We start from the raw sequence: 13,972 nt of genomic DNA, 5'->3' as shown, positions 1-13,972 counted from the left end.
ACATCTGTCACTTAGTCGTGTGACCACAACTATACTCAAAATTCGTTACTTCGAGCACGTTAATGCAGCTGTCCATTAATGTGAATGTTGCAATGAGAACGCAAGTCTGTGTCCCAGGTTACCATATTTTATGGTTTCGTAGATAGTATTTATAAATCGAAGTATTTCCAAGCTTTTCTTATTTTCAACAAAAACAAATCAAATCCAATCGATACAACCCTCACGTATACAGCTTTCTATACCCATTCGCATACACTATTGGCTCTAAAAGGCATCATAGGCCTTCCAAAACGCATATTATCACTTTGTACTATATAAAAATCCTACTTTCTCCAAATCTTACGAAACCTATACCATTTCAAAGATCTCCTTTTCTGCTTTTGAAATGTCTTTTTAAGCTGTTCGGCTGGTCTCTTTATGGCTGACATTTCCCACATTTTCTATGATCGCGTTCCTCAAAGTTTCCAAACTTCCCATTCTTTTGACTAAGTCCGAAAATATAAATTAATCATCAATAGAACCCACGTGTCGTACAAGATGCTTTTTGTCGCCATCTCCGTTTTCTCATATTCACCACAAAATTCGATATCTATTAATCTAAAAATTTACCACCGATGACTACCACACTCGTGGTTTATCAAACTGAAGAGGGAAATACCAATATTTGGCTTGCTGATCCTGCAAATTAGACGATATTCCACTTGCAAAAGCTCGAGACTACTACTATAGTTGATTTTGGCATTTTTCGTGCATTTCTTTGAGCTTTTTTGAGCCCTTTTCGAGTAACTTTTCGTGCACTTCAAGTTGACCCTTGTTTGGACTGTTACTGATAGTTTCTAACTGATTTTGACTGTTTCTGACTGTTTTTTACTTCAATCAAACGCTTAAAGTTACGTGTTTCCTTTAGGATTGGATAAAGCGATAGATAGTGTCATTCTGAACCCCACCAGGCTTCCGTTTTCGTAAGGTTTTCTCCTGTCTACAGAATCAAAGACTGAAGATTGAAATGGTGGTAAACGTATCTCCAAGAAGTAGTATGAGCTCCAGAAGTAGACGCGGGTCGACTATCAACAATTTACTGAACTCTATGGGGATTAGACAGGGTTCCAACCCCGGTTTGCATGGCGGGTCCATGCCTTTAGACCCCATTCCAGCTGGAACGACTCCATCGGGACCAGTGGCCAATGGGGTAGCTTTTCGGGAGCAATTTCAAATCGGTAACTCAACCCCACTAAATACCAGTCGAAATGGTATAACTAATAATGGCTTGGAAGCCATACAATCAAACACAGGGCAGGTTTTTAGTTCTGAAGATGAAGACGATCGGGTTGTTGGTGAAGATGTACATCTCGATGATGTAGGTGGATTGCACGAGGATAATGACGATAATAATATGAATATCAATAACAACGACAACAACGAAAATGGCATAGCAGCCTCTGCAAATATGCTTGGAACTACTCCATTCGACCAAGGTCTCCAAAATAGCATGGTTCCTGATCTACGACAGGAGCTTCCTATAACCCTCACATTGGGACAAAACGATATCCCGCCGGGTCCAGGCCATCAACCAAGTACCCTAACACCAGTTGAAGCTCAACTGGTCCCCAAGGCTGTGCGTCACTTTGTTTACGGAAGTTGTGCCCCTGAAAGTGCAGTGGAACTGCTGGGTTTAGATAGACCTAGGAATGCAGCGCCAATTGAACCTTCAAGTCCAGACGTCATTCAATCACGCAAGGATAAGAATGGATTATTCAGCCTCAGACTCACACCCTTCTTAGACCAATCTGCCACCAGTAACCCCGGCCTATATTTTGAACCAATTGTGAGGACGGCTGGTCCTTGCTCGCAATTGGTCATTGGAAGATATACAGAACGCGTTAGGGAATCCATCACGCGGATTCCCGAACATTTTCATCCGGTAGTGTTCAAAAGCAAAGTCGTCTCGAGGACGCATGGCTGTTTCAAAGTAGACCAACAGGGAAATTGGTACATCCGAGACGTCAAGTCTTCATCCGGTACCTTCTTGAACCACCAAAGGCTAGCGCCTGCTTCGACAATGTCTAAAGATACTTTACTGCAAGATGGTGACCTTTTGCAATTGGGACTGGATTTTAGAGGAGGAACAGAAGAGATATATCGGAGCGTTAAAATGAGAATCGAGTTAAACAAATCATGGAAACGGCGGGCCATGAGATTCAACCGCGAGGCGTTACAGAGGTTGAAAAACTTGCAGAAAATGACATCCGGCCTTGAGGAAGAAGACTGCTCAATTTGTCTATCCAAGATTAAACCATGCCAAGCAGTTTTCATATCACCATGTTCTCATAGCTGGCATTATCAGTGCGTGAGACGGCTAGTTGTGTCAACATACCCACAATTTGTTTGCCCAAATTGTAGATCAAGTTGCGATTTAGAAGCGTCTTTGGACAGCGATCTTGACAGTGACGAGAATGACTTTGATGTTATCTCAAACGATGTCAAAGATATGGATATGCAGCAAGACAGCGATTAGATTCTCGAATATTTAGTTTAAATTGAGTTTACCCTTCAGTTCTCAAATTTTCATACCTTTGCAGGAATTTTTACAACCATACTTTTACATAAACATGTCGGACCATGTCAACTTCAGCGAGTGATATCTTCAAAGCTTTTATTTTTTGGCAACAGCATTTTGTAATACTTTTAGTAACGGTCCTTGTCACCTAACAGGCGTAACAAAACATCTTGTAGTTCTTTTGTGGCTGCACCGTATTTGTAAACTTCGTGGCCACCATTCAAAATTTTCCACTCTTGTGTCTTCTTTGACACTTTCGTAAGATCCCGCTGCCAGTTTCCCCACTGTGGAGACTTTTTGATCAATTGATTTGAACTTGCTACGCTAAGCTTCAAGTCGCGTAACTTCTCTTTCGCATTTAAAACGTCTTTGTAGCTCAACAAAGAGCTAGTGACACTTTCTAAGAATTTTGATCTAATGAACTTTCCCTGATACTGTAAGTCACGGCCATAAATCCTTTCTTTTGAGCCATGATGAGCCAGAAGCCAAGAAGTTTGAAGCTTGATGCCCAGCGTTGACCATATACCTTGCCACCATAGTTTGAAGCCATTATGCCTCCTAATCTCTGCAGGTAATTTGCTGATATCATCTGGGTCCCTACTGTCGTCGTCTGGAGGAAGAAGTCTTTGAAGATAGTTTTTCAAAAGAATGTCCTCATGCCATGACTCCACAAGAAGCATAGACTGTACTTTGTCTAAATTTTTGGCTGCGAACACCTGGGAGTATAAGCCTCCAATATCATACCCAACCACAGTGAAAGGGCCAGATATCTTAGCATCCTCAATGAGTGCATAGCTCAGTGCATCGGCCACCATTGCGATTGAAATTGGAGCCGGAGCAGAGTCGGAAAGTCCGTAACCTGGTCTGTCATAAGTACAGTAACGCTCGACCCTGTTGAGATGGTAGAGCTCTTGAATCCAGATAGCGGACAAAAAACCTGTTTCTAGACTTCCATGATCAAATAATACTATGGGCTGCTGATCATCTTCTTTAGATGAAAGATCGCCGTAACATGTAATGTGCAGTTGGTACGTATGAGCCTTGTCAACCCAGTGGAACGCATCATAAGAAGCAGATGCATCGGTGCTTACATCTTTCACGTCACGAGTGAGACGGCCCACGTCAATCGTGTACAGTAGAGTGTTTAGAGTGAAGAAAATGTAGAACACGAATATTAAACATTTTGCAGCATTCCTGGCGCCAATTGATACCCATTCCGTAATTGTATGCCTTGAATTTTCCTCAGCACCATTATCGTCATCGAAATCTCCATTGGACTGACGAAACTCTTTGAAGTAGTGATACAGATACCAGTCTAAAACGGCACCTGCGAAAAATGTCAAAGCAGCCCAAAAGTACGTGAAAAAGCCGATAAATCCTATTCTTTTCCTTGTATAGCCAATTATCAGTCTTAGGAAAAGGTTGAATAAGGTCATAGAGAAAAGAATTATGTTCAGGCTCTGATCTAGTCTCGAATATAGTCCCACCCTGTTGGACCACAGATTCAAGGAGTTGGCAATGATAGAGACGGTGATCAAACAAAGGTCATTGAAACTAACAAGCCTGTTGTTGAAACGAAAGATTGCGATGTTGAAAAAAAAATCCATGATGAAAGTTATGACTAGCCAAACCAGATTGATGGCGATTAGAATGTTCAAAGCAATTCTAGAGTCCTTCACAAATGAGCGATAGCTCTGCCGCGTCTTGTACAATCTCCCTTGAATAGCTTCTGTTTCACGTGGAAGGCCTTCATTTTCGGCGTTCGGACCTATCGACCGATGAGATGCCCGTGTATGTTCCCCGTCGATCAAAGGCTCATTTTCAGAGCCATCACTTTGCATATAAGTACCAGGGCGGCTAGCGTTACTGCTATCAAGCGTCCTAGGACCTGGTGCGTCACTCAACCCAGTTGGTGTTTCAGTCCCGCTCATTTGTTGTTTTCTACTTCACTTGTCGAAGTTAAAGTTGCGTTGCGTTTCGAACTTGTTATAGCCTTCGAGTGATCCTGTTATTCTCAGAGTTTGACCAAACGTCCTCAAGAGGAATTTATTAAGCGTAAAAATAGGATTCTCAATGAACAGGTCCAGGGATTGGTATATTCTGGTTTGTTGATGGTGTCGAAGTTGATCATGAAAGGTTGAACCCTTAAACATTGCTAAACTTGAAAAACATTCGTCGAACATGACTTGAAATATCATCACAGAGCACGTGACAGTTGTCTAACCTGTTTCCTCCAGTTTACCATACCAGCTAGCGAGATTTTTGAATCGCTGATATCGTTGAGCTTGTTGCATTACGTTGCATTAAACTGAATCAGGTCCCATGGGCTTCAAACCTATCATTTGTTGCCATGATCCTGTGATATGATGTCTGTCTGCCGCAGACGTGAACAATCGTGATGACTGTCACTGTATTCATGAGAGCTTGTAGCTAACTCTCGAAACTGATGCAGCATAATTCAGAGGTTTTGCTGTGTTTTCAGCAATGGGAAAAAAGTTCAGATCGTGCGGCCGATACGTTGTTTCGTCACTTGCAGTAGCTTGTGGGAAACAAGCCTTTTACCCCGCGGACCTCACCGAAGGTCCATCCACTTCCATCGTCATCTCGTAGGACGTTAATGCTGTCTCCCGTCTGGATTGACAGCTCACCCTCTTCCTCAGCTTCATAACCATAAATGGCCTGTACCGTTCGACTCGCGGCGGATTTTCGGGGTGGTGGAGCACGCGGAGCATTTGTGCGAGGCTTCTCACGCACTTCGATATAAGTGCTTGGAACAAGCCCCGTTTCACCCGTACTTTCATTCCTGATTTTTGTCCAGCCACTACCTGTATCTAAAGTCAATACTGAAAAACCATCACCAACGGAAACACTTGCTTCATCATCATCTTGCTTTTGGTAGTCGTAGAGGACGGCATTTTTAGTAGAATCTGTCTGCTCCACTGAGTTGTTCGCGTCACCTCCAGTATTCGCAGAAAAGCTTGAATCGTTAGTTTTGGCTCGGCTTCTACCGCGCAAAAAGGACAAACCGTGGTGACTTTGTCTTCCCTTTGATTCTGATGATATTGCCGATGACATGTCTCCAGTGTCTTCCGCAACACTCTTTTTATCTGATGAAATGGTTAAGCTTTTCTTGAATCTGTTAAAAACGCCGGATTTTTTCCCTAGCTTGTCGAGGTCGATTCCATCTGTACTGAGGTCGTGCTCTTCGGGTACGTTGTTTTGAATGCTCTCGATTTCCACCAACGCCTCGAGTTTTGAAGATTCATGAGACGTGTAAGACGTCAAAGATCTCGCGTATTTTGAAAGCAGTGCCAATGCTTGTTCTCCATTGGCATTTTCCTGTGCCCTTACTCCCTGTCTCTGTTTATTCAACGAGCTCAGATCTTCAAGTTCCGAGGTCGCGAAACCGTGCATTTGATCATAAGTTTGCTGGGCTTTTGCTAGTCTTACTCTTAAATCTTGCAATTCTGCACCAGATGATACTGAAAATTGTTCATCGTCGTGCCAGACAGAAGAGGGCACGTACTGAAAGTCTGCCGGTTCTTTCCAGTCTTTCAAATTGTGCTTTACAAACATTGTAGAGTCCAATGAGGGTTTGTTCTGTGCAACCACAGAATCTGCCGTCGATAACCTTGCTTCAATACGTTTGCACATCTCTCTTTCCACAGAGCTTGCTGTCGCCCAAATGGTTTTCAACGACCGTGTGCGACTTTCGTTCAAGTCCTGCAGCAAGTCTAGCACTTCCGGTACATCTTGGAAATAGTATTTGTCCTTAATTCTGTTTGCTTGATTGATTTTGACCAAATACTGATTTTTGGCTATATTCATCTCATGCTCCCTATCATCAGCCTTACGCTGAGTCCTGTCGCTTGATGATTTGGTCTGTTTGGCCCTGGCACTCTCCATCTGGGTACACTTCTCGTCGTACAGCTTTTTGGCCTTCTCTAGTCCGGAATACGCTTTATCGCGTTTCTCAACCAAAGCGTTATTAGAACCGTTGATTGTCGATGCTAGAAGCTCACATTTTCGACTTAGCGCCACAAGCTGATCTCCCACCTGAAACTCAAACTCCTGTGCCAATTGGTTGTGATCTTGCGACATTTTTTCCGTCTGCGATAGAATTTCATTCCAGGCCACCAAAGACGCAGCTTCTAGTGACCCGGGTGTTGTAGTTGGTGTGTCACCCACTGACAACATAACTGTGAAAGCACTTTTTTTACCGAAATACTCACTAGTCAGATGTGCAAGTTTGCCGCTATATTCTTTTTCGAGTTTAGCTCGCTCCCTGTAGAAAGCTTCGAGCTCTGAGAGCCATTTGAGATTGTTCTGAACCCATTTGAAAGTTTCCTTGAAACCATCCTTGATCTCGTCACCTATCGATATCTCCGACGACATAGAGTCTTCCAATGGTTCAATTAAAGTATATTGGCCCCTTTTTTACCCTTCGAGAGACCTTGAAGGTGTTGATGTTTTCAAATGTTGACAAACGTATAAATTCTTGAAGATATAGGAGGATTACTTTAAAGTACTTCATTAGAGGCTTTAAAAGATTCAAAAATAAAGAAAGACCAGAAGGCATCATTAACGCATCATTTTGATGATAAAAGGAGGTCATTTCTGAACTGCCAAGTACAAATTCCCATAAGAACCTTTCATCATCGTTTTTAACCACCCTTTCGGGACACCAATCAATACCTTTAACTGCCGTGATCTTGGATAAGTTGACTAAGTGTTCAAACTCTTGATCGACACTTTTGGCCAAGATGAATTCCAATCAGAAACCCGAGATGACAGAACATCAAAAACAACAACTACAATTTCAGCTATTCCAGGAATCGCTACCGAAAGTGAACGAAATCGTCTATCGGATGCTACTAAATGAGACCATTCCAATGGCAGTGAGCGTGCAAAACAGACTCAGCGACAACTCTGACACCCAAGGAACGCTCGGGCAGGAACTAGAAGAGAAATTGGTTTTGGACCCTTTGAAAGGCCATGTTCCCTCACATAAACTTTTGCAGCAGTACTTGGCATCTGAATCAGATCAGCAAGCAAAAATCGACAACAGGCTTAATCAAATTGGCTTTTCACTGGGCCAAAAACTGTCACAACTGCTCATTTTCAGTAACAATCCCAGTCTGAGCTTCAGAGACATGGATCTGCTCGCAGTGATGAAGTTTGTATGTCGCGACGTTTGGAGACAGGTTTTCGGTAAGCAGATCGACAATCTTAAGACGAACCACCGCGGCACCTTCTATCTGCTGGACAACAACTACAAGCCAGTTGAGTCTCTGGCTCTTGACGATGACAAATCTCTGGAAGAAAAGGCACTAATAGACCCATATTTGCAATTTCCGTGCGGCGTCATCCGCGGGGTGCTGGATTCGCTGGGGTTTAAGGAAGAGGGGGCTGTCATTTGCACTGCTACTCTGGTTGACAATGCCGAGTCTTCGAAATCTAAATCTCCAATCAGTTCGCGAGCAGTCATATTCAATGTTCAAGTCGCCGTTGAGAATTAGCGGGACGTCAAGTAGTACCAAATTTTAGATATTTTCTCGTCACTAGAAGAACGTGTTCATTGATGCATGAAAAAAGCTCACTACTCTTTGTCGCTATGTGTAACTAAAAATGCCAATCGGTCCATGTTTTGCTGCGTAGCGCCTTCCTTCCTGAAATTCAAATTTCCAGAGGTCAGCATATTCGCACCTTTCAATCGATCGACAAGAACACTTTGAAGACCGTCTAGAACTTTGATCTCTTTTTCCATAAGCGCTCGAAAACTTTCACGTTGTTCTCGCAGTTTTTCTCCGATCTCTGCTTTTTGCATACTATCCACCTTCTCTAGCCATGTCCTTCGACATTCACGACACATATCCTGGAATCGCTTGGTCAGATCTGAGTCACTTTCCCTAGAATAAGTTGCCGAGAAACGGGGACTCTTTACAACCCCAGAAAACCTGGATCGGAGTATCATTTTAGGACTGCGTATTAGTAAATCTCGTTTGCGCTGTTCGTCCCACAAAGGGTCGAATTGAGACTTAAAACTGTTTCTAAAAAGCAGATAATCACTGATCGGTGGAATTGGTATCTCTAGTCTTCTTGCCACTTCTTCATGGCCCAAAGTTCGATAGTCTAGCCCTGTAAACCGGAAGTATAATGCGTTGTATATTCGTCTTTTCGACATGGACAAAGAGTCCCATTCTTTGCGTTTGTAACGCTTGAAAGAGCTGTTTCTGTTGATCCAGGGAATCAGATCAGCGTCACGAGAGTAAACATGTAGGTCTTTTACTTGCAGTTGGAAGTAGTACTGAAATACTGTCGTTGGCATTGTATCCAGTCTTTCAAATGATTTTCGATTTGCAAACGCAGTTCGGGACACGTTTGCGTGCAAGGTACAGTTGATTCGCATGTTTAAAGTCCTGCTTTCTGCTGCACCAGATACATGGGTTGGTTTTGAGTGACTCAGACCGCTCGACACCCTCAAAATCTAGCTTTGCCGGTGTTCTTTCAAGATCAACTATTTTAGCAATTTCGCGTTGTAATTAAGCCTTAATTTACGCGTCTCACTTGTACAAGCTGAATCTTCCGAGAGTGAAATAAAAGTGTCTCCAGTTGACAGTAAATACGTATATATAGTACAACAGGATTGTTGAATAATGCCTGTATAGTCCGTGTAGTCCATTCACAACTTATATTTAGAAAAATGCTTGTTTCAAGCCAGTGGATGACGATGAAGTTCCTTTCCGAAAAAAAAGTGAGATGTGGAAAAAGCTTCAAGAGTCGAAGGGAACGTCTTTAAAAGTCAAACTTGCGTTTCCGTTTGTAGGTAATCTGAATCGGTCATTCGCTTCTGTCTTGATGTGTTGATTTAGACCAAATGCGAAATCCTGAGGATCCGGGACGGGTCCATCGTGAATCGAGCCGGGATCAATAGGATTCTCACCGGAGGCATCGTCACCAGTCTCTGGCAGCTCTAAGCCATAGGGTATACCAGGCCGGTCTGTGAGATCCGCGGGGCGCGGAATATTGAGCGGTTCAGAAGTATTTGTTTGGCTTTGTGGCGCGTTTCTGGGCTTCATACTCATATCTAGTGCCGTTTCGTGACCTCCACGTCGTGAAGATGTCACATCTGTAGGACTTGTTGTCCGCGTCACCCGCGTGTTGCCCTTGCCTCGTCCTTTTATGCCTCTGTTAGAATTTTTGTACAGATCTGCGAAATACTCCACCATTTCTCTTTCTTCCGGTGCAATTTTCTCCTTGGAATCCATCTCAGCGAGTCTTTGAGTCAAGGCATTCACCGTGGCCTGATGAGACCGGTTTTGGTGGGCTTTCATGTTCCCCAATTGTGCAAAAGTTCGAGAACATCCATCCAATTTGCACACGAAAGGTCTCATGTTGTCGTGTGTAAGTCTATGCGTCGCTAGGTTCCCTTTCCTGGAGAAGCGACGTCCACACCGATCGCACTCGTATGGCTTTTCACCAGTGTGTAGCCGCACATGTGTCCTTAAATTTCCGCCCTGTGTAAACCTTTTACCACAAAATTCACAGAGGAAAGGTTTATGACCTACATGAGAACGCACATGAACTTCTAGATGAGTGGATTGTGTGAAGCATTTATGACAGTAGGGACACTCGTGCTGCTTTGTAGCGTGTACTTTGGGCTTTTCTATTCCACCCATCAACTCACTCGCAGGGGGTATAAGAGCCGGTGCGTTCTCAATGAGCACAGATCCATCTGGTGCACGAGGTATGCGATCTGTAACGCCCTTTTTGCGAGCTTGAATCATGAGAACTAGCTGGTCGATCTTGGTGGCACCCAACAGCGGACGCGCCTCTTCAGTAACCGATAGCGGATCTTTTGGCTCCAGATAATTCATTATGTTACTCATATCTTCAGTCTTAATCTGTGAGTTGATGATATTGTTGTTCTTGTTGTTGCCATTACGACGCACTTTTTTAAGCGCTGTTCCTTGTACCTCTTCTTCTGGCTTCTCCGTCCGTTTGAGTGGTTGAATTTCTGTTATTGATTGTGGTACGGTGCCCTGGTTAGCTGTATTCATGATCATGGGCGATCCCGAATGAGATTTGGCCTTAGGTGGGAGTCCACCGGTTGTGTCCGACTTACTTGCCCCTATGGGTCCTAAAGGTGCACCAGACACATAGCTAGGATTTTCCAGTGCATTTCTCAAAGACGAGTCCCGTCTTCTGAAATCAAAATCAAAATCGTCGGTAGAAAACCTCATGGAGTTTTTCCGTGACGAGAGACCTTGATTAAAAATGGCCTCTAAGTCAGAGTCCTGTGCTGTTGGTGGAGGCAAAGAGCTCGCAACACCAGCAGAGTTTGTAGGATTGTTGGCCTCAATGGGCCTGGAATTATTGGCATTATCATTATTTTCAGAGTTGTTATTATTGGTGTTGGTTGTACCGTTTTCATTCGCATTAGAGTAACCAGCGGTCAAGCTGGGACGACCAAGCAAAGGAATTCCACTGGAAGAGCTGTTACGGTGAGGCAGAATGTGCGGAGGACGCATGGCGAATTGAGAGTCGCGGTGTTTGTTGGGGTAAAAAAAATCGAGATCTGGGGCTTCTGTGCCGCTGAAAAAGATAGAGTTGCGTTTGGAGCCGGGCATCAGGACATCGGAACCCCTAGCCCCATTGCTATGCGGCGGGATCGGTTGCGTTTGGTACTGGCCCGATCCCGGGACCCCCGACGAAAAACTTGGTGTTTTGAACCGGGGCATGAATGGTTCGAGTTGTTCACTTTGACGTCGCATCGTGGTAAACTGACTACCGCCACCATCTGATGGTGGCATGGTTGTTGGGACTTGGTTCTGGCTACCTGAAGCTCCGGGCCAAAAACTGTTGATGATCGAGTAGCCACGACTGTATGGCCCGAAATCGGGCCGTGACGGAACTTGATGCGATTGCTGCGAGATCTGCGTGCCTTGTGGGCCTTGTGTGGGTTGTTGATGTTGCTGCTGCTGCTGCTGCTGTTGCTGCTGCTGTAGTTGTTGGAGCTGTTGCAGTTGTTGGAGCTGTTGCTGCTGTTGCAACTGTTGAAGTTGTTCCGTTTGAGATCCCAGACCTTGGGCTTCTGCAATGTTGAGAAACGACGACAAAGAAGCGTCTGTTGACAAACGTGGGGCATTGAAGTTCGTATACATGGAGATGGAATCTGCCCTGGGTCCAAGTCCAGTATTTCCTGCTCCTGGTCCGGTTCCTGATCCTCCTACTCCACCTGCTGCTGTTCCTGCACCTCCCGCAACCAGAGAAGGCTGTGGTGGAGGCATCACAGAGGCGGGACGGTTGTGACCAGCACTTTCTGAATCGTGTTTGTTCATTATGGGAGGGGATGAGATGCCAAAATTTTGCTATTTCGGGAAGTTCGGCCTCAGCTTGCTCACTACTACTTATCTTTTCCACTTGCTTGCTATTCAAAATTGCTTTACTCTAGCTTCGTCAGTTCAAGCCGTCAAAAACCCTAGTTTTCAACAATCGAATGGTGAGTACCAGGCCTTGCCCACCCGTCTCTCCGAACGAAAATCCAATTCCTATGAACGAAGGCTCTACACTAGTTGCTACACGTTAGTGATTGAAACCTTGTACTGTTACACCGTTGAGATGTGATCTACTGGAAGATGTGATGATTCTAGATATTTGTTCTTCTAGTATGGTTAAAGGTTGATGATGACGATAATAATAAATTAAGACAATTAAAAAATCACGATTACGTAACATATAAGTTTTTCAAAAATTAAATTACAGTTATCACGTGATGTTAAAATTGATGATGTAAGCTTTGTGCGTACATAGTGATGGAGTCTGATTTCAAAATTTAAAGGTAAATAAATTGACGCGGGCGTCAATGTAGTTGAACGTCTCTCCATTTGAACCATCCCATAGGGTGTGAAGACATATATGCTCTGCTCATCTTGCTTTGCTCACCTTTATTCCTGGCTTATGTATTTGTAGATAGTTTTACGTGACAATACAGAGTAGTTTCTTGCTCTGTATAGTCATAACTGTAGGAGTTGGCACTGTAACTACTTCGTCGTTACTTGCAGTTGTGAGCATGACTGACAAGCACAATAACGGAAAACCTCGCTGCGATAATGAGCTACTTATGTGTCTGAAAATTTTAAAGAATGTTCTTTTGTATACCTTCTAATTCAAGTTCATTCGAGAGAATCTAAACTGCTATGGACGGAACATCTTCAAAACTAGAGTTTTCAAGCCAAAAGTCACAGTACAGTGGGTTTTATTTTTGTACCTGTGAGATTTATGATTTAACAGCTGGAGACCCCTGAATCAAGGTATTAAAGATGGTTGTCATTGGTAATGACTCCTCTAAGAGATCCAAAAATGATTCAGTTTCAGCGATAGCCCAGAAAAAGTTCTCAAACAGCTGGATGCTCGAAGCATCTTTCATTCTGCCAAGCCTGGACTTCGAAAAGCATTTTTCTTTTTTGATCGTTGCATAGATCCCAACATGACACCTGGAACTTCAGTTTCGAAAACACGTTTTGCATGAATGTTGTGAGTCACTTTAGGAAGTTCAAAGCAGGCTTACTTGAGAAAGTTATTTCCAAACATGCAGTATATTTGTTTCTCAAGATTTCGAAATTCGCGATAAACTGTGGAAGCGTTGAGGTGCTCCCTCGGAGCACCAAAAACACTAGTAGACTTCCGAATTAGAATGCATCATCTACACAGATAAGAGGCTATTTCATAGCTTAGGGAATAGCTCATCTTCGATTGTGTTTTGGACGAATTAGCGGTCTTTTTATTGTCAAAAACGCAAGAAAATTCAGGACCATAAAAACGCGGAATATCCCAATAATTGTTACTCGCAATCCATGAACTACCTCGTATTTCGGATAAACGCTGGTCTCGTTATGCCAACCAAAAAGTGCTTCTGACTGATCCGAAAAATAACAAACGTTGAGTTTCATGGGTCCATCAATTGTGATGCTGTTACGGTGAGTGCAGCTTTTATATCGAAGGTCGTGATATGTCCCACTTGCTAATGCCTTTTGTGGTCAAATGACGTTGCTCTCGAACAACAAGATTTTTAGCGCTTGCAATCAAATTATAAGAGATCTGACAGAAAGTTCTCTTCCGGGAGCACCGCTGTATGCACTCTCCGCATGGGACAGATGTCAATTTCAACGCTCAATTGCTTCTGAGGTCCATGTAATAAACATGTAATAATCAGTACCGGTTTAAACTTCCGCTCATGGAACATGTTTCCATATTGGTGGCATTCACTTTGAATGAAAGGCTTCGAACTAGAATCGATCGTGTATTGAGTTCTCATAGTCAAGCGAGTGCGCCTACTGTGTGATTTTACAAACGTGGCTTTGAGATCACAAAGAGCGATTGCCGCGACAATGACAAACCATCTTACTGTAAACC

The 13,972-nt window shown here is 43.5% G+C and overlaps 6 protein-coding genes across 6 annotated transcripts; 2 read left to right on the top strand and 4 right to left on the bottom strand.

Annotated features, from left to right (window-relative positions):
- Nucleotides 1-1,006: 1,006 nt before the first annotated feature.
- On the top strand, nt 1,007-2,515 carry LALA0_S04e02476g (LALA0S04e02476g1_1; the record flags this gene model as incomplete). The annotated part of the gene is made up of 1 exon (XM_022772655.1): nt 1,007-2,515. One exon carries the CDS (start codon nt 1,007-1,009, stop codon nt 2,513-2,515), a length of 1,509 nt encoding a protein of 502 aa, XP_022628098.1.
- Nucleotides 2,516-2,685: 170 nt separating this feature from the next.
- On the bottom strand, nt 2,686-4,488 carry LALA0_S04e02454g (LALA0S04e02454g1_1; the record flags this gene model as incomplete). The annotated part of the gene is made up of 1 exon (XM_022772653.1): nt 2,686-4,488. One exon carries the CDS (start codon nt 4,486-4,488, stop codon nt 2,686-2,688), a length of 1,803 nt encoding a protein of 600 aa, XP_022628097.1.
- A 595-nt stretch (nt 4,489-5,083) lies between these two features.
- BZZ1 (LALA0S04e02432g1_1) lies at nt 5,084-6,952 on the bottom strand (the record flags this gene model as incomplete). Its single annotated transcript, XM_022772652.1, has 1 exon — nt 5,084-6,952. One exon carries the CDS (start codon nt 6,950-6,952, stop codon nt 5,084-5,086), a length of 1,869 nt encoding a protein of 622 aa, XP_022628096.1.
- A 368-nt stretch (nt 6,953-7,320) lies between these two features.
- TRS33 (LALA0S04e02410g1_1) lies at nt 7,321-8,076 on the top strand (the record flags this gene model as incomplete). Its single annotated transcript, XM_022772651.1, has 1 exon — nt 7,321-8,076. One exon carries the CDS (start codon nt 7,321-7,323, stop codon nt 8,074-8,076), a length of 756 nt encoding a protein of 251 aa, XP_022628095.1.
- Nucleotides 8,077-8,156: 80 nt separating this feature from the next.
- CIM1 (LALA0S04e02388g1_1) lies at nt 8,157-8,966 on the bottom strand (the record flags this gene model as incomplete). The annotated part of the gene is made up of 1 exon (XM_022772650.1): nt 8,157-8,966. One exon carries the CDS (start codon nt 8,964-8,966, stop codon nt 8,157-8,159), a length of 810 nt encoding a protein of 269 aa, XP_022628094.1.
- Nucleotides 8,967-9,330: 364 nt separating this feature from the next.
- Nucleotides 9,331-11,898, bottom strand: AZF1 (LALA0S04e02366g1_1; the record flags this gene model as incomplete). The annotated part of the gene is made up of 1 exon (XM_022772649.1): nt 9,331-11,898. One exon carries the CDS (start codon nt 11,896-11,898, stop codon nt 9,331-9,333), a length of 2,568 nt encoding a protein of 855 aa, XP_022628093.1.
- Nucleotides 11,899-13,972: the final 2,074 nt, after the last annotated feature.

This window comes from Lachancea lanzarotensis, scaffold LALA0S04, assembly GCF_000938715.1.
Source record: "Lachancea lanzarotensis genome assembly LALA0, scaffold LALA0S04, whole genome shotgun sequence".
NCBI lineage: Eukaryota > Fungi > Ascomycota > Saccharomycetes > Saccharomycetales > Saccharomycetaceae > Lachancea > Lachancea lanzarotensis.
The sequence above is the reverse complement of the archived record's forward strand: the minus strand, read 5'-3'. Positions and strand labels throughout refer to the sequence as shown.